The following is a 19,277-nucleotide window of genomic DNA, read 5'->3' as shown; positions in this document are numbered from 1 at the left end:
AGACTACCCTTCATCCTCCTCACACCTGTCAATCATTTCATTTGGTTGCCCAGCAGTGCTAGAAGCTACTCTCTTTTCCCTGCTTACCTGACCCAAAGCCAGCAACAGCCTTCAAGAGTCACCCCTAGCCCTTTGTGAAGACCCCTTTGGCCAGGCTTGATGCCAACTACAAAATCCACTTTTCACTTCAAGGGAATCCTACTTCTGAGGTCAGAGTAGGGCAGGTCATCTTCATATGGAGCAGGACTGTGAGCAGAACAGCTAGGTAAGCAGAGCAAGTGTTTTTCCTCGGCAACCAGGTTGGCAGTGACCCTAAGTAGAGAAGTAGCTCATAGCTGGGCCAACCTGGGTCAGGTCTATACGGTTTTAATGCTAGGAATCTGCTTGTTTACCTCAATAAGCCCTTGGGTTCCACCCTAATAAGAAAGAGGTGTGAGAAGGGTGGTGCTTGGCTTCTGAGAAGTCCAGGAGCTTGAGGTATGAAACACCTCCATTGAGTTCTAGGAGGTCTGTCAGGCTGTGTTCTAAGTTTGGACATTCTAGTTATCAAGAACTGATATATAGATCATCTCCTGAATTTAAGATGATCCAAGCTCCTCTAATAATTATTGAACTAATATTCAAATGGAGAGCTACAGGGATAAATTCTCTACACATATGTAGAATAGTGCTAGATATAACCAGGAGGTGCAGCTCCACAGAGCCCCTTAGATCCATCCATCATTTTGCAGTAATTCTGTTCTACACTCAACGCGGTGAAAACTTGACCATCACTTAACTATGCAATAAAAGTCACTGGCTGAACCTCCAAACAGCTTTCCCCTGACCTGAGTTCCCATGAGTTTAGTTAGTAAAAAAACAAAGTAAAACCAGCATGACATGTCCAGTGACTGGAGGTCAAATAGGGTAGACAAAGGCAGTGTTGGGGGCTACATTCAGCATCCCTGTGTTCCCCAGTCACTCTTCATTCTTGACTGCTCTGGAGAGAAGGATATTTGTGTTGGTCTCTGCAAGGGTTGCATCAGCTTCCAAAGATGGGAAAGTGGGCTCTAAGCTTCTGGAGCTTTTGATTCTATCAGAAGACTCCGTGTGAGAACACTGACATTTGTTCCGCCTTCTCTTCTCCCCACAGGTATATTTTGCAATGGAACATTCGATAAGTTGGTGTGCTGGCCTCATTCTTCTCCTGGAAACGTCTCTGTTCCCTGCCCTTCATACTTGCCTTGGTGGAGTGAAGGTAATGGGTCTCATCTTCCTCTCTGACAGTTCCTTTGAAGGACAGATTCTCCTGGTAGAGCAGCCAGTGGGAAGTTAGGCGGAACTCTAACCAAGAGATTCTCCTAAGATTTTCATGCCTCCTAAAGGTATTCTTGTATGATCTCTGTATTGTATCTTATTTCCTTGCCTCTGCCCCTTCTATGCACTGGGAAGTAAACCCAGGGTCTCATGCATGCTAGACAAATGTTCTATCACTGAACTATACCCTTTATTCCCCGTCTTCCTGTAATTTGTAGGCTCCTGTCTGCTCCACTTATACAGTACTTTTGGGCTAACATATAGATTACAGTCCAGATTCAGCTCCCATACAACCTGAGTGTTGTGGGAAGGATGCAAGGGTTTCAACCTTGGTCATTTGGAGGAAAAGGACATGAGAAAGACTGGGAAGCTTTTATTTGTACAACGTATGGCTTCTTGTGCAGAGAAAAATAATTTCAAGCCTTTCTTTACATCAGCTTTGAAAGAAGTATCATTAAATTGGTGTTGTCAAAGCATGGAACTTGGATGGAGAATTCAATAACTTTCTAGACAGGGAAACCACAGCCTTGGGGTCTCCAGGAACATCTCCCAACAGAACAGAGGGACTGAGTTTGACTTCTGGGCTCTGAATTCCAAGGGATGGTACTAAAGAGCTTTCTGGGCTCAGAGAGGTCTAGAAGGTTCAAGAAGACAGTCCTCATGGCAACCAGCTCCAAGAGAGACAGGAAGAACACTGGCTGTGAAATTGGCAGCCTGGAAGTCAGAAAAGGCTGTAAAGTGAATTGACTCTCAAGATCATTTTGACAGAGCTTGAACCTAGTAAGCTCTTCAGAAGTAAGAGCTGAAGTGGAGTCCCAAGGTTGAAACCCTGGCTGCCCATAGATCATTCAGATCTCCATATACTACAAGGTCATCCACGGTGCATGGACAGACACAACCTCTAGCTCTACCATCTTCTTGCTCCTTCTCAGTAGCTGAAAAGTCCAGATTCATTCCACCTAGGGAAAAAATGTGGTCCTAAACCCAAGGCTACAAAGAAGTTAATTTGGGGTCTTAGTTGCTGGAGTGTGCTAAATGGAATTTGGTTTGTAAAACACGGGAACTGACTCTCTCATTCAACATTTTTTTTTTGCATTCAATTTTAGAATCTAAATGGATTTCTAAAGTCCAAAAAAGAACATGGAGGCAATGGAAGGGTTTGGAAAAGAATCTTCCCAAATATCAAGAGGCGCAAATGAATTCTTTGAGATGGGATTATAGAAATGAGTTTATGGTGCACAGAGGGAGTCAGATGAATGACAGATGGGTTGTCTGGGATCTAGACCTGACCAGCGAGGCTGGGTGCTGATTGTGAAGGAAACCGTAGTGCACTGTAGGGCAGAGGAGAATGACCCAGAGCCACAGAAGGCGTCAAGGCATGAGAGGGGCGCAAGAGAAATGCAGTTTGGGAAGTCATCATTTACAGCATGGGCTCTTGAACTGGGAGACGCAGAGGGGGGATTATGAGGGAGAGTCTGGGAGCTACCAGAACAGTCCACAAAAAGAGGTGGCATTGGTTTGGGTTCAAGCAGAGTCGGAAATTGGAGAGAAAAAGAAAAGTTTAGAGAAAGTATTGGAGGTAGAATAGCTACATCAGACGGAACAGAAACTGAGGGACAGAAGGAAGTGGGAAATAGATTAGGAGAAACAAATGCAGGAGCCTCCTTTTTCCCCATTAGGCGTGGCCTTCTGTTCCCCCTGGCCCTGTGTTAACTCCACATCATCTGGTGGGTACCTGGTTCTCTTCCATTTCCTCCCTCATGGTGCTGTGGTAGCTCAGCAGCCTCATCTCATCTAGCTGCTTCCTGGTATCCTTATTGCCCCCAGCCTCAGATCTTACCCCCTGCCACCACCTCCTATAAAGCTTTATAAAATGCCAGCCACTGTTGGCTCCCCATCTCGAGAACCACGAATGGCATTTGTGACCTTCTGCAACCGGGCCCTGCTGACCTTCTGTGGCATCCTGTCCTGCTTTCTCTCTTCCCCTGCAGCCAAAATGAATAGCTCCCAGGCTCGTCCATCTGTTCAGCGGTTGCTACCAGACATTTCGGTCCTTACCTACTACCTCAGTTTCCATGGTTTCCAAAAGAAATTAGGAACTAGAAATTATAAAAGGGAAGTAGATTGACTTACAATTTGGCCCAGCTCAGGTTGGCAGGAAAGATTCAATTTCCTCAACACCATGACCGTGGTGACTTACAACTTGTAGGAAACAGTCAGAAGATGCATCCATCTAACAGACAGCTCAGCCATCCTTTCTTGGAGGGAGGTGATTCAGCTCTAGGTGGCCTCCACTATCTCTGTTCCCTGTTACATAGGGCTTTTTATTCAATTCAGGCCAGAGCAAAGTAGGGTAGACATTGTGTCTTAAAACCCTCTATTTCTGAAAAGTCTCAGGGTCTTATGGGATGGTGGGTGTGAGATTCCCCACCTGTTCCAGCCCTGGCAGAGTTCTTTGTCTCTTGGCCCATTTCTTTGTGAGGTGCAGGGTCTTTTACATCTTTCTTTGGAGGCAGTTTCAAGCTCTGGTTCCTACATACCTGTTAAACATACCAATTTTGCAATTGAAAAGAGGTGTTAGCCTCATAGCCCAAAGGAGGGACATGAGCATTCCTTTCTTTCCCTCTGGGACCATAACTCATTCTTCCAGTGTGGGATCACGGCTACACGGTCCTCATACCATGATGGCTGCACTGTACCCACTCCATTATAGCCGGGTATCTCCATCCTATGATGGCTACTCTGTCTGCACCCCATTATGGCTTCACTGTCCCTAGCCTATGCCTGTGTTCCCTCTTCTCTTCAGGATACCCTCTTAAAGCTCTACCTACAAGTCCAACTTCAATTCTCACTTTGAATTTCCCATCCTTCTAGAAAATTCTTCTGGCTTCTCCCCTGAAGTCAATGGACCCTTGTCTTTCTGGGGCCTCTCTTATACATGCACAGCCTCTGTCTTAGCATTTATAACAGTTTATGACACTTTCATGTGCATTCTCCCAGCTCAACTTCGAGCTGTGTCCTCAGCAGAGCATTATGACTGGCGTGGGCAGCACAGGTTCCAAGTGGCATTATTGTCATCTTTTCATTTAACCCTATCTAGTAAGTACCCATTGTGTGCTGACCACCATTTTTAAATGTTCAGGATCTATTAGTGACCAAACCAGAATAAAATCCCTCTCCTAAGGCTCACATTGTAGGAAGAAGGGAAGACAATGATCATGGGCATCCTCTGTAAGTATAGATGTGATATACTGTAGACTCAATGGAGCTGGAGATGGAATGGGAAGATTGGGGTGGGGGCCATGGGTAGCTGAAAGATGATTCAATGGCAAAGTGATACCTCATTGAAGACTTAAGAGTTTGAACCCAAAGGGGGTTGTGTTCGGGAGAGAGCGCATAATAAGCAGTGGCCTGTGCTGGAGAGGAGCATGCCTCCAAGATGGGGAGATGATACGCACAGATGGGGCTAAGGAAGAAGAAAAACAATATGAGGCAAGGGCAGAGAGGTTTGGAGCCCAGTTCCTACAAGCCTTTGTGGATGGCCACAGAAGGGCTCTCACTTATCCTTAGAAAGCCCTTGGAGGATTTTGAGCTGAAGCATGGCAACTGGGCTGTCCATAGCTGTGAGGGCAGTACCATCAGCAGAGTTAGCAATAAACCAGGGAAGAAATAGGATTTCTAATTAGGTAGAAAGGGGGATGTAGGAAGTAGGTTCAGATCTTGGATCTATGTGAAAGTGAATACAACTCGCTAATGGAGCAGGTGGGGCGAGAGGCAGAAAGAGAGAGCGGAGACTAAGGTTCTGGGCTAGGGGATGTCAGGATGGGTTTGTCACCCACTGGAGTGGGGCAGATTTGGAGAAGGTGAAGAGCTTGGCTGGAACTTGTTGTTTGAGATGTCAGGATGGGCAGGAGGAAGTGCTTCCTGGGTAGGGTGGGTGCCGATCAATTGAATACGGCCAATATTTAGTTAGTGCAGGAAGTACAGGGTCTGGACCAGACTGTTAGGGCAAATTTCCACATCTCATTTGTGTCTCCTACTTGGTCCTTCAAGTAGGAAAACCTTTATTGGGGCTTCTAGGGTAGATGTGGCCAAGTGACAAGAACTCAGTGTGGGCTGAGTGATTTACCCATCATCTGCGCGCGCGTGCGCGCGCGCGCGCACACACACACACACACACACACACACACACACACACACACACACACAATCTTCCTTCACATCACAGAGGATAGGTAGCAGTATTGTACCCGATTCCTGATGAAGACATCAATAAGACTCAGAGACTATAAAGCTGGATCCAGGGCACTGCTCAGAAGTCGGCTTATTAAGTATTAGTCCTGAGTCCGCCTGCTTTGTGCCAATGGCTTTCTCTCTTCTTCATGGCGCCACCTCTTGGACAGTGGAGAGAGATGACTCACTGAGCATGCGCAGGGGCCCAGGTCAGCTTCTCCCAATAGACTGTACCTTACAGGGCCTTCTAACTTCGGAGAAATGTGTAAACACTACAGACGTTAGGGGATCATGGTTAGTTACAAAACCTAGACGCTTCCGTGTTGTTCTTTCCATCCCAAATAAACAATAGGAATGCTAATGAGCCCCCAAACAGAGAACTGAAAACCCCTCTTCCCTGGGATTTTCCACAGCTTCTTAGCTAAGGGTGAGGACCTTCCAGCGTGCTCAGGGAACGGACTGTGTGTTTTGACCTTTCCTCTAGAGCCTTGTTTACTTTCAGAGAGCCCAGGAAGGGCCTACAGACACTGCTTGGCTCAGGGGACTTGGCAGACGCGAGAGAACGCCACGGCTATTTGGCAGGATGACTCAGAATGTGCAGAGAACCACAGCTTCAAACAAAACGTGAGTTTACCGGTTTGCTGATAAAGCACCTGGGACCAGAACTTGGGCCATCCACGGGGATGGCCAGCTTTGGGGGACACACACGGGACATTCCACAAGCTCATCTGCTCCGGATTCCACTAGGAAAGGTCTACAATCACCTAAACAGCAACTCCCATGACAGCCACAGAATTTACTTCTCTGTGAGATTTTTTTTTTTTTTTTTTTTTGGTTTTTCAAGACAGGGTTTCTCTGTGTAGCTTTGCGTCTTTCCTGGGACTCACTTGGTAGTCCAGGATGGCCTCGAACTCACAGAGATCCGCCTGCCTCTGCCTCCCGAGTGCTGGGATTAAAGGCGTGCGCCACCACCGCCCGGCTTGAAGCATGACATCTTAAGGGGACTCTCCCAGAAGCGTCCCGGCCTCGGCACCCGCTGTGTGTCCCGTGTCTGGAACAGCTTCCCCAAACAACCCAGCATTGGGGTTTCAGTTCAGCAGTCTCCTAGCAAGCGAGATGGCCCATGGCCCCATTCAGAGAAGCCCCGTGGCCACTTGTACCACACTCCTCATGGATTCCCCCTATTGCCCTGCCTCTCTTTGGTAGTCTCTTGCTTGCTTATTCCTTATCTAGGCATGCCTCCAAAGCCCATATCCAGTGGCATCCGAGGACTTGTGTGCCTAGAGGGAGGTGGCACAGCTTAAGTTTCTGGGGCCAGACTCATCACGGATCCAGCTTCTTCCTTTACTGCCTGTGAACTTAAACCATTTATTTCATTCTTGGTGCCTCTGCTTCCTACATCATCCCTAGGGGATCATATTTGCTGCATGGGATCATCGTGAGACTCTGGGCACTCAAGAGACATAAATTTCACAGGGAAGTCCTGGCTGTCGTTAGCAAGTTCTAAGTAAGAATTATGCTCTGTCGCCAGGACCCAGAATCCAGAGAATGAACGGCTCAGCCTGTCACCCCTGCAGCTCAGCAAATGCAGAGTAAATGAGCCAGTCACCTTCCAGACTTCCTCCACATGTTTTCTCCTTCTGTCCCTTTCTCCCTGTCCTCTTTCTTCTGGTCTCCTTGTTGGCTCCAAACTGGTGATCCTGCTGCTGCCTCAGCCTCCTGAGTGCTGTGATTATAGGTGTGGGTGGCCACGCCCACTTCGACCCATTTTTCTTCTGAGACAGGATAGGAAGGCAGGGGGAGTCTTGGGGACATGAGAAGTAGGGAAAAGAAGGCCCTCTCTCTGGAATTTGGTGGAAGCCTTTGCCAGCAGTGGGAGCAATAATTCCAGCACAAACGACAGCCCTGCTTCCCTGCTAGCCAGGAACCTGCAATTTTTTAAGAAAATCTCACCAGAAACCTCAGATTCAGGGAAAGAATGGGTGTTAAACTCCTGCAACCTTAGGAGCCTCTGATTTTATTTGATCAGATTATAATTCCAGGAAAGGTGTCTCTGGGGCCATCTCATGTATCTCTCTCATCAAAAGAGGGGGTAGGATGTGAGGATTCTTTACAGTCTTTTGAGATGTAGCTTCAGAGTCACCAACAGGGTGTACAAAGCTAAGACAACTAAGTGCTCACTCCTTGAGAGCCCGTGCCCGCTCTCGGGTGTGTCTTCCTCCGAGCACCTCTGTGGTAACCCCTGTGCTTAAGCCTGTATTAAAATATCTCTAATAAAACCCCAGCCCTGCTTCACTGTATTGGCTAGTCCTGGAATTCCTCTCATCATCAAAGCCCTGAGTCCTGGGTTGGGGCTAATTGAGGTCCCTAGAAGCTTTGGGGGGGACTCCTTAAGCTAGTGAGAGTGACAATGTGGAGCTGTGTCTCTGTGTCCTCAGTGCTAACACTTCCAGCACTGGATTCTGAAGCCCACTTAGGAGCATACCTTTTTCTATTTTCTCATTGATCTCCCGCTCTCTTCCTAAAGCTACTGGTTTGTCCAAACCCTGCTCACTTGTGCTCAAGGTCACGTGTAAAGGGGAAGCATAGCAGAGAGGAGGAGATGTTGGGGAATTAGACAGATGTGTAGGGCATGTCTTCCCCCTACCCCTTTTGGTCACGCCATACACAGTAATGAAGCACTTCCTTCATGTCAGGTTTTGGTAGCAGACACAGGTAACCAGCCAGGCACATTGATTTTTAAGGAGCTTGAAGCTTTGTGGGGCATTAGAGGCAGGTTGAGTAACTGCTAGGACAAAGTATAGGATGCTCAGAGCCACAGCAAAGGGGCACTGATGCAGAACCAGGGCAAGGAAGGCTGCCCAATCTGAGACTGAGGGTGAGAAGGAAGGAGGAGAGCAAGAAGGTCCTTGGCAGAAGGGAAAGCACGCACTCAGGGTCAAAGAGTGGGTGAACTGCCACTTCCGGGGAGAGATAGGAAGTCACTCTTGCAGTATTGGCCCTTAGCTTGCTGGTCACTGCTTGGGATGCCTTCCCCTGCTCCCCTGTGGCAGCCTATCCCTCACCATCATGGTTCACCTCCATGTATCCTTTTAAGAGGTGACTTGGAGTGTTTCTGTGTAGAGAGGAAGAAGACGCAGTGGGTCTGGAGACCTCTAGGGAGGTGAGAAGGCAAAGTCTGCCTGTACTGTAGATTGAAGAACAGAGGGTCAGAGCTTAGAACAGGTGCTGATAGGATCTCTGTGCAGGTTGGAGAGTGGTGGGACTGGCCAGGCTGGAGACAGGAAGAGGGTGATGAGCCAGGAGTCTTATTTCCTGTTTTGAGTTGGTAGAACTCTGTGTTCCCTATACAGTTTTACTGTGTGACAGGTCCCATCTCTTAAAGGGTTTAAAGTGACACATGAGGTTTATCTCAAGACTACCTGGGTTATGCCATAATGTCTAAGTTATGCTAATTTCATACTTCGAATGAAGCCCATAATGTGTATTTCTTATCTTCTTTCTTTGTGATGCAAATTAAGAACAATCGAATTGTCACCATCATATTGGATACCATTCCCAAACCCTAGCAAAATGGTATGCAAAGTAGGATTTATGTATAGTAGACACTTAATATATGCTGAATGAAAGACTTCATGAATTCTGAGTCAAAGGGTCTACAGTGGAGTCTAGATCTCAATACCGATGCTAGATTTCCTCAGGTAATTCTTGTATGCAGTCAGAGGCACTGGCAGATGTAAACCCCACTTTGGTCTGCTTGGCAGCATTCCCCAAGTCAGTGAGTAGAAAAACATGAAGTAGAGATTTGCCTCTCAAAAAGTGAGCACAATAGGGGTGCATGCCTCTGACTGCAGCCCTTGGAAGGCTGGCCTTGAGTTCTGAAGCTACTCTCACCTAGACACCCCATCTCAAAGATAATATCCCCTGCAGAGAGAGGGGGTGAGAAAGAAGGATACTGCTTCCTTCCTTCTTCCTTCCTTCCTTCCTTCTGCAAGTTGTATTTCCAAGAATTCAAATACTTAAAAACAAAAAGCTTTTGGCCATGTTTACCTGTGTTTCACAGAGTGGGCTGAAATTATTCCCAAAAAAGGACAGTGTTAGTAAACCTTTTGCCCTTCAGAGTTTTGGCAAGCAAACTATGTTATGTTCGGCTAACAGCACGCTGGGAATCCTTATGTATGTTAAGTGCATTTCTTGGCTCTGTGTCTGTGGTATCCACAAATAAGCGAACACTGTGTTCAGAGTCCTCTGTGTATGGATTTCCATTTAATAGTATGGGGGTCAGTTCTTCTCTTACTTCAGACTGTTTTCTTTACTCTTATGTAGAGGGCTTTCTATTTCCAAATATAGAATTTAATTGTTATACATTTATCAATTATAAAATTGCATAGGGCATACTCTAAAGTATTTTTATATTTGTGTGTGTGTGTGTGTGTGTGTGTGTGTGTGTGTGTGTGTTATGCACACCATGGCACACACTTGTACAGAGATCAAAGGACAGCTTGTGGAAGTAAGTCCTCCTCCACTTTCCCTGTGTGGGTCCCTGAGATCAGACTTGGAGGCAAGCGCCTTTACGTGTGGAGTGGTCTTACTGGCCCAAGGGTAAAATTGTAATACATAGTTGTGATGGTTAAGCCTGGTTGTCACTCAGCTGGATTGAGATCTCCTAGGAAGTTAGTCAAGCATACCTCCAGGATGTGTGTGAAGATGTCAGAATGGACTAACAAAAGGAGGAGGACACACCCTGAGTTCGGGCTCTGCCATCCCACAGGCTGGGAGTCCAGGTGGGATAAAAGTGGGGAGGAAGGGGAAGAGGAGAGAGTGTAAGATTTGCTCACCCGGCTTTCCAGCTGTCCTACAGGAGCTGCCCCGCCCCATCACATCCTCCCTACCATGAGTCAAGGTCAGCCATTCCTCCTTCCAATTGTTTATTATAGACATTGTCACAGCCACAAAATTCTGACACAGGAATGTTTCATCGTAGAGATACATTTAAATTATTAATATAATTTAACACTTGAAAAGCTGATTGTAACCTTCTGGCATTTTACCTTGAAATATTCAAACATATACAATTGTTAAAAGAATAATAAAATATCTACCACCTAGATTGCAATGTATTCATGTTTGGTCATAACTGCTCTCACTATATCTCCGAAAAACCGGAAAATGCCTTTCAGACACTGTGAGATTTCATCCCTAACTGTTAATCGCATCTATCCATTTCCCTGTATTAGTTTCAAAATTAAGATAGCAATATTGCTGTTGACACCACAAACCTAATTGGCAAATCCGAAGGTTTCTTTGTAGATCTTTTCTTCTCCTTGTCACTCAGAAGGCAGAGGCAGGTGATCTCTGTAAGTTCAAGGCCCATGTGGTCTGTATTATGAGTTCCAGGCCAGCCAGGGCAACACAGTGAGACCCTATCATAAAAAAAAAAAAAAAAAAAATGAGTTTGAGGACATACACCTATAACCCCAGGACTGAGGAGGCAAAGACAGGTTTTTGTTTTTTTTTGTTTTTTGTTTTTTTTTTTTTTGACTCATTGGTCAGCCAGCCTTGCCATTTGGGTAGCTCTAGCCTCTGTGAGAGATCACCTTGTTTCAGAAAGTAAGTCAGAGAGTGTTCTAGGAAGACATCCAACATCGGCATCAGGCTTCCACAGGTGCTGGGGAGTGCACTTTAGTTCACATAACACACATGAGTGTGCACATACGCCATCACAAATGCATGCACACATATGTGCACACATGCACGGAACAAAATAAAATAAAAATAGTAATAGTAGTAATAATAATAATAGTGATACAATTGGTGTCCCAATTTATGAACAGTCCTAAGTGCTGTGATGATAAGAGATGTCATAAACAGAGAGGCATTTATGGAAGACTTTAAAAACATATGTGTATATTTGTGAGTCTGTGTGCGCATGAGTGCAGGTGCCCATGGAGGCTAGAGGCATTAGATCTTCCTTGTCCCCGAGCTGGAGTTACAGGAGGTTCTGAGCCTCCTGATGTGAGTGCTGGAAATTGAACTCAGATCCTTTAGGGAGAGGCAGATCTCTGTGAGTTCGAGGCCAGCCTGGTCTACAGAGCAAGATCCAGGACAGGCACCAAAACTACATGGAGAAACCCTGTCTCAAAAGCAAAAACAAACAAACAAAACCCACAGTAAAAAAGTTTTGCATCTAGATTACCAAACATACCATGTGGACATTTTGATCCACACAGAGGAATAAAGATCACTACGGCAATGGCATAAACAAGAGATAATCGTATTTCAAAAGATGGAGTACTAGTTAAAGCGAAGGTAGTAATGATGTATCGGGAGCCTGTGGGATGTGTTGTAGTAAATGATGGAGGGCAGCAATAGCAAAATGGGCAGGATGGAGGATGTGTCAGCGTACAATGGCAACGTTTTTAAATTATGCATCAAATGATAAAGCATTATTTCATGGTAGACTACAATAATTTAAAAATGTTTACTATAAACCTCAAAGCAGCCACTGAAAATTGGAAGAAGGCACACTAAATCACAGAAAGAGAATAAAGGCACAGTCAATTCAAAATAAGACAGAAAAAGAAGAGGGTAAAGAAAATATGAGTTAAAGAAAAAGACCATTGGATCCAAACCCAGCCAGATAAATAACAGCATTAAATATAAATGGTCTAAACATCCCAAGCAGGTAGATTGCAGTTTGTGTTTTAAAAAAAAAATAGTGCAAAAGTCAGCATGATGGTATCTCTAAGAGAGTCACTTCAAATACAAACCTTCAGGGTAAAAATTTAAAAGATGCAACAGTAAGTTGTTGTCTTTGTTATTGCTGTCATAAAACACCATGACCAAGGCAACTCACAGAAGATAACATTTAATTTAGGGCTTATGGTTTCAGAAGGTGAGAGTCTATGATGGTGGAACGAAGGCATGGTGCAGGAAGAGCTGAGAGCTCACATCCTCGTCTGCAAATGGTTGGTAGAGAGAGAAAGAGATCTTGGGGATGGCTTGAGTCTTTTGAAATCTTAAAGCCCACCCCAGAGACACACCTCTTCCAACAAGGCCACACTCCCCAATCCTTCTCAAGTAGTTCCACTTACTAGCCCAAGTACTCAACCATGCGGGCCAATGAGGACCATTCTTGTTCAAGGCATCACAACTGAAAACCAATACTAATTAGAAGGAAGGGAGATTGTTACATTGCTGTCAGACGAAGTAGATTTCAGGGTAATGAATATCACCAGGACATAGAGTACCATTTCAACTGGTGTGGTGGCACACATCCCAATACTTGGAAGATAAAGGCAGGTGGGCCTCTGTGAGCTCAAGGCCAACCTGGTCTACATAGTAAGACCCTACCTCTAAATAAATAAATATCATAATAGTGAGGTAAATTCACTATTATGAATACATACCATAGTAATGATGATGATGATGATAACAACAACAGCCACTACCTGTTAAAAGGCTCTCAAAACTTGTGAAACAAACGCTGATTAAATTTCAAAGAAAAAGAGAGAAAAATTACTACAAATTCTATAAAACTTCCCTGAATGTTGAAGAAGCAGCACTTGTTCAATCAGTCTATGAGATAACTGTCACACAGATATCTCCAGACCTGACAAAGACAAAACATTCTTTATGGACGTAGACAAGCTATGACCAAATTAAACCAAACAATGTGCTGAAAGAAATGAGTGTCATGACTGAGTGCAATTAAACCATTGATTTAACATCTAAAAACTGACAATTTATCATATTAACAAACCCCAACTGACCACAGCATCCTTTGTTAGGATTCAATTCCTTCTGATATAGTGACTCCAGGTGAAGGAGTGCTGGGCTGTGAGTCCAGCCATGGGGTGAGACTCAGGTGGGCTCTTACTCATGGGGGCTTGGTGGCCTCTGAAGTTGCCACAAGCAGTTTGGGCTGCCTATTTGGGTACCAACAAAGTTGGGAAGGAAAGGTCTATAAGCAGGCTTGGGACTCAGAGCATTGTCTTGGTTTGTGCCTGGCCCCTGGTAACTCTGGGCATGGAGCTGGGGTGAAGGTGGGGTTGCAGACTGCATCCTGGTGGTCATGTCTGCTCTTCCTGTGTCCAGGTGGATCACTATGCCTTGCTGTCCACCTTGCAGCTGATGTACACCGTGGGCTACTCCCTCTCTCTCATCTCCCTCTTCCTGGCTCTTACACTCTTCTTGTTTCTTCGGTGAGTAGAACCACAACATGTGGTCAGATATGTGTCCTGTAACTTGTTCAGTGGCCATCACTAGGAGGCAGTAGAAGAGTCTGCTGGATGATGTCATGGATCGTCAGAGCTGGAAGCTTGAGTTGCATCCATTCTGTTTTCAGATGAGAGGGCAGAAAGCTTCAGTGAGGGACATTGAGTCCCTATTGGTGGGAAAGGCAATTGGATACATAGACAGAACTTGAAGTAGGACTCCTGAGTCTTTGCCTAAGTTCCTGATCACACCCTTTACCACCACAGTCCAGGCAAACCACAGTCCCACCAGAACCATTGTTTGTATACAAGACCTTCCTTCCCCCTAGAAAAGTCATAGTAGACCAAGGATTTGAATGAGGCCTGTGGATGCCAGCCAGCGGCCAGCAACTGTATTTCCCCTTCTCATCTGATTTAAGATTAATTCTAATTTTAGAAGGTTACTGTTAGCTGTCCTATTTTATAAGTGAGTTAACTAAACTATGGAAAGGTGAAATGACTTGCCTAGGACCACACAGGTATTGGGTGACTGATTGGTCACAACCAATCAGTCTTCTGCACTGTTTCAAAATCCAAAGCCCCAGTGCATTTTACTAATCTATGCTTTAGGTGTCTCCTAAGTGAGACAATTATGAATCCACCAGGAAGTCCTCCAAGGAGGTTCCTCAGTCAGAGCCACTGGTCAGTCTAACATGGCAGAATGGACATTCAGTACCAAAGCAGGAGACCTGTATGAAGACAGGAGACATGGGAGGTGGAGTGTCCCACCTGGGCTCACTTGGTTCTAGATCTGGCCTCATTTGTCTCCCTCATGACCTTCCGTGGCTCCAGGAGCAGCCGTGACATCTACCTACTGGAGAACACTCTTGAGTTTTGGAAAGTTCCACCTCCAGTACCCACTGACTATAGACTAACCCCTTTCTCCATGCGCTTTCCCAAAGTGCCCAGCCCGAGCCAGCAGAATATAACTGTCTGGTCCAGCAGGAGGTGAATTCATCAGGGCTTGGCTTGGCAAGTGTCTGCTTTGCTTGACCCCCGCCCCTGGTCTAGCCAGGGAAAAGCATGCAATACATCATAAAAGGCAAGGGACCACCTCCATTTGGAAGTTGCCAAGGTAACAACAGGAGGAAAGGAAGCAGGATGGGGTAGGTGCTGCATCAAAGGCACGGAGGTGGAAAGACAGACTGAGGACGCACAGTGGCACAAGGAGCTACGGGGAGACCCCAGGCAGAAGTGATTAAAGATGACATTTTTTTCTGGACACCTATTACATGATTTTATATGAGTTAATGGATGTGATCTTCCCCGGCCTCTGAGATAAATGTTCTCATTCTCAGAGACAGCTGAGCCCTGGTGAGCCAGACCCTGGTCTCCACATTTCTAGGCCTGAATTCAGCTCCACCACTCACTGTCTGGGGACTTTCGCCATTTGCAAAATCATCACTCACTGCCCAGGGAGTCTGCTATTTGCAAAATCGAGGTTATAAGAGTGCCTGCTCCTCCAGTGGCAGCCAGAGGTGAAGGTACCATAGGTCCCTGTCCACATGACCTGGCAATGCCAAACATGTTATCTAGGGAGCAACTTACTGCTCCATTTTACAGATGGGGAGGGTAAGGCACAGAGACCATCATCATCATCATCGAGACCAGCAGCCTGGACTGCGCACCTCTGTCTCGAGTGACAGAGGCACAGGCGGCCAGGTCTGCACTTCCAGCCATTCTTTCCTGAGGGGAGACACTTGGTTTTCTTTTGTGCAGAAAGCTACACTGCACACGCAATTACATCCACATGAACTTGTTTGCTTCGTTCATCCTGAGAGCGCTGGCCGTCTTGGTGAAAGACATCATCTTCTACAACTCTTACTCCAAGAGGCCTGACAATGAGAGCGGATGGATGTCATATGTGTCCGAGGTAATCCCCTCCCACTGGATGGGGCAGACCTGTTGTGTGTGGGGGGGGAGCGGGGATTGGCGAGGGAGACAGATAAAGGGTCTTAAAGCCTCTCCGACAGAGAGGCAGCGTATGACTTAAAAACAACCTCCCCAGAGTGGGTCGGGTCTAGAGGCTGATGGGCTTGCCATAGTGACCTGCAGGCAAAAGACTAGATCAATCCTTTGTTGAGACAGACTGACTGTGTAACCCAGGCTGATCCTCCTGCTTCTGCCTCCTGAGTGCTGGCATTACAGGTGGGTGCCACCATGCCCCTGTCCTCGTGGGTTTTAGGTTATGGGGGATGGGGAGAACTGGAACAAGCTGGCTAGCTAGGCTGGCCCGATCAGCAAGCTCTAGGTCCAAGTGAGAGACTCTGCTCCAATACATAAAGTGTAGCACAATCAAAGAAGATTGCTAGTGTCAACCTCTCACCTCTACACACACACACACACACACACACACACACACACACACACACACACGACCCCTTACATACACATGAATCCACACATTTGAAAATGCACACACACACATACACATGCACACCACATACACACACGTTATAGAATCATAGATTGATCATGAGTCTTTCATACTACATTGATTTATTTGTGGATACAGGAGTGCATACGGGGTCAAAGTAGAGGAGACTTAGAAGGAGTTGATTCTTATCTCCCACCATGTGGGTCCCAGGGTTCGAACTCAGGGGGTCAGGATTAGTGGCAAGCACCTTTATCTGCTGAGCCAGCTCACTGGGCCCTTACTCCGTGGACCTCATATTCAAAATTTCCATTTTTTTCTAGTGTCTATACATTTCATGCAATCTTTCAAGTTTCTTGGCATAATATTGCTCATGACCTTCTATGTCGCTTTTCTTCAAGTTGTGTGTGTGTGGGGGTCTGTAATTGTGTTTTCATTTTCATTTTTGATTATTTATATCTTTGCTGTTTTACTTTCATACCTGGATACTTGTAGCCAGACGTTTTCTCAATTCTTTTGGGTTTTTCCAAGAGCAAACTCTTGGCATTATTGAGCTTTTTAGTTTATGTTTCTCATTTGCATTAATTTCTACTTTCATTATTTCCTTCCATGGAATTTCTTTGGGTTGAACCTGCCATTTTTTTTTCTAACTTTCTCACAAGAGCTTATGGTAACTGATCTTCAATCTTCTCTTCAGATAATTCCACTTAAGGGTGGGAGTTTCATTCTAGGTCTTCTCATTGATATTAGTTGCATAATACAAAATTTGTCACACCATATATTTTTTTAACATTAAGTTCAAGAAACACTCCTCATTTGTTATTGGACCTAAGAAGTCCATGTGATGATTTTTAGTCGTGTGAAGATTTATTTAGTTATTGCAGTTCCTAGTCTAGTTGAACTGAGGTTAGAGAACTGGCCCTTCCATGCTTTCATTTGGGCTGTTGCTAATGGTAAACTCTCTGATTTTGTGTCCTTTCTCCTCCCCCTCCTTCCCTCCCTCTCCCCCCTCCATTCCCCCTCCTTTCTTCCCTCTCCTCCTCCCTCCCTCCTTTTTTCTTTCTTTATTTAATTTTGTATGCATGTGTGTGGGTACACGAAGAAGCCCCCAAAAGCCAGAAAACGGCATCAGATCCATTGGGACCAGTATTACACAGACTGTTGTGAGCACCACATGGGTGCTGGAAACCAAAACCAGGTCCTCTGTAAGAGCCATAAGTGCTCTTAACCACCGAGTCATCTCTCCAGACCTTGCTTTTTTTTTTAAAGTCTACATGTGATGCTTACTTTGCATAAATGAAGTCCTAGGTTCCCTAGGAACCACATAAACAAGGAGCTGTGGCTCACCCCTGTAATCCCAGCATTTAGGAAGTAGAAGGCAGGAGGATCAAAAGTGCAGGGTCATCCTTGACTACGTAGCAAGTTCAAGCCTGACCTGGGATATATAAGGCCCAGTCTCAAAACAAAACAAAACAAAAGGAAAAAGAAAGCCTAGAATGTCAAGGAAGAGATTGATCTTTAAAAGCTCCATAAAGCCTTCTTGCCAGCCTCTTTGAGGTAGTCAGCAAGGGCTCAGGAAAGAGGGGAGGACAGGCCTGGGCATGTTTGTACTTGGGCAGGCCATGCTCATCTAGGTGTTGAGAATGCCAGGACTCACCCAGGTTCTGTCCCTGCAGATATCCGCCTCCTGCCGCTCCGTCCAGGTCCTCTTGCACTACTTTGTGGGGGCCAATCACTTGTGGCTGCTGGTGGAAGGTCTTTACCTCCACGCTCTGCTGGAGCCCACTGTGCTTCCTGAAAGGCGGCTGTGGCCCAGATACCTGGTGGTGGGCTGGGGTGAGTGACGTGACTCCCATCTCCTCTCCCAGGGACCCATCGGAACATGTACATGCATGTGCATACACACATACATACATGCACAAGCACAGGTTCTGTATGCCCAATGCACACATGCAAAAATGGAAAGATCTTTGGTACCACCAGATGGCATCCTTCTTGCCCTCTTTCTAACTGCATTAGACTGCTCACAATGCCATAACAAAACACCTGCGCAGCTTGAGCAGCAGACACTGGTTTCTCTTGCTTTAGGAGGCTAGGGGTTCAGTGTGCTTGTGTTCTGGTGAGGCCCCTCTTCCCGGGGGCACAAAACTGCCCTCTTAGCTATGTCCTCACATGGTGGAGAGCGAGAGAAAAACGAGACCTCCAGTCTCTAAATCTAGTTTCCCCACGTCCCCCATTATCGAATACCACCACAGTGGTGACAAAGGAATTTTGGGATGACATGATCCTTCAGTCTGTGACAATAAGTCTTTTGAAAAAACAATTATTGTTATTATTATTATTATTATTATTATTATTATTATTTTCATCTTAAAAGTATGAACAGGGTATTCTGATGGGGAACTCTGGTTTCCATAAGCCCTTGGTCAATTAGATGTTACAGGATTCAGAGGAAGTAAATGGACCCTGATATTCCTGACGAAAAATTTGACTGAAACCCAAGAATTGTTCCAAACCTTTTCTCCCCAGGGCCCAGCTTCTCTGACAGTAGATCCATGATTGGTCTTGGGCTACCCTAAGCCTTATGAGTTCTCAGAGTCTGTGATTCTATATTTAGTTTTTAACTCTTTGGACGTATTGTGCTAGGCCCCATCAGGCTGGTGGGGAGCAGGCAGTACTAGACAAGCAACTCTTAACTCCCTTCTCTGTCTTCTACACAGCCTTCCCCATGCTGTTTGTCATCCCCTGGGGTTTCGCCCGTGCACACCTGGAGAACACAGGGTAGGTAATCCACCTGGACAAGCAATCCCCAGAGATGCCCAAATATAGGAAATGACATAACACTTCCCAAGAGACTATGCAATTTCTCCCATGTTGTCCTTCTAGAGTGTAACAGGGGTGTAGACAGATCTTGTAGACGCCTATAAGTTACACATGTAAATTATCAAGGATGCTGTATGGACCAGCTATGGTGCTGGGTGTGTAGAAACAGAAGCAGAATAGATGCTATAGCTTTGTTCATGTGAGAGAAAACAGCATCCTGGATGCACATTGATGGAAGAATTGCTGTGCACAATGTGGCACAGCTGTATTGTGAAATACAATTCAAAGACTAAAAC

The 19,277-nt window shown here is 45.8% G+C and overlaps 1 protein-coding gene across 1 annotated transcript in view; it reads left to right on the top strand.

Moving 5' to 3' along the window:
• The window catches only part of Glp2r (glucagon like peptide 2 receptor), a 57,676-nt gene that overhangs the window by 7,243 nt on the left and 31,156 nt on the right, over positions 1-19,277 (top strand). Inside the window, exons 3-8 of the mRNA XM_006973504.4 lie at positions 1,133-1,237; positions 6,032-6,153; positions 13,627-13,733; positions 15,504-15,657; positions 17,835-17,994; positions 18,879-18,939. Coding sequence (XP_006973566.3) covers positions 1,133-1,237; positions 6,032-6,153; positions 13,627-13,733; positions 15,504-15,657; positions 17,835-17,994; positions 18,879-18,939 — 709 coding nt within the window. The remainder of the gene's footprint in view (positions 1-1,132; positions 1,238-6,031; positions 6,154-13,626; positions 13,734-15,503; positions 15,658-17,834; positions 17,995-18,878; positions 18,940-19,277) is intronic.

Source organism: Peromyscus maniculatus, chromosome 8, assembly GCF_049852395.1.
Source record: "Peromyscus maniculatus bairdii isolate BWxNUB_F1_BW_parent chromosome 8, HU_Pman_BW_mat_3.1, whole genome shotgun sequence".
In the NCBI taxonomy this organism is placed as follows: domain Eukaryota; kingdom Metazoa; phylum Chordata; class Mammalia; order Rodentia; family Cricetidae; genus Peromyscus; species Peromyscus maniculatus.
Note: the sequence above shows the minus strand (reverse complement) of the source record. Positions and strands in the feature narration are given on the sequence as shown.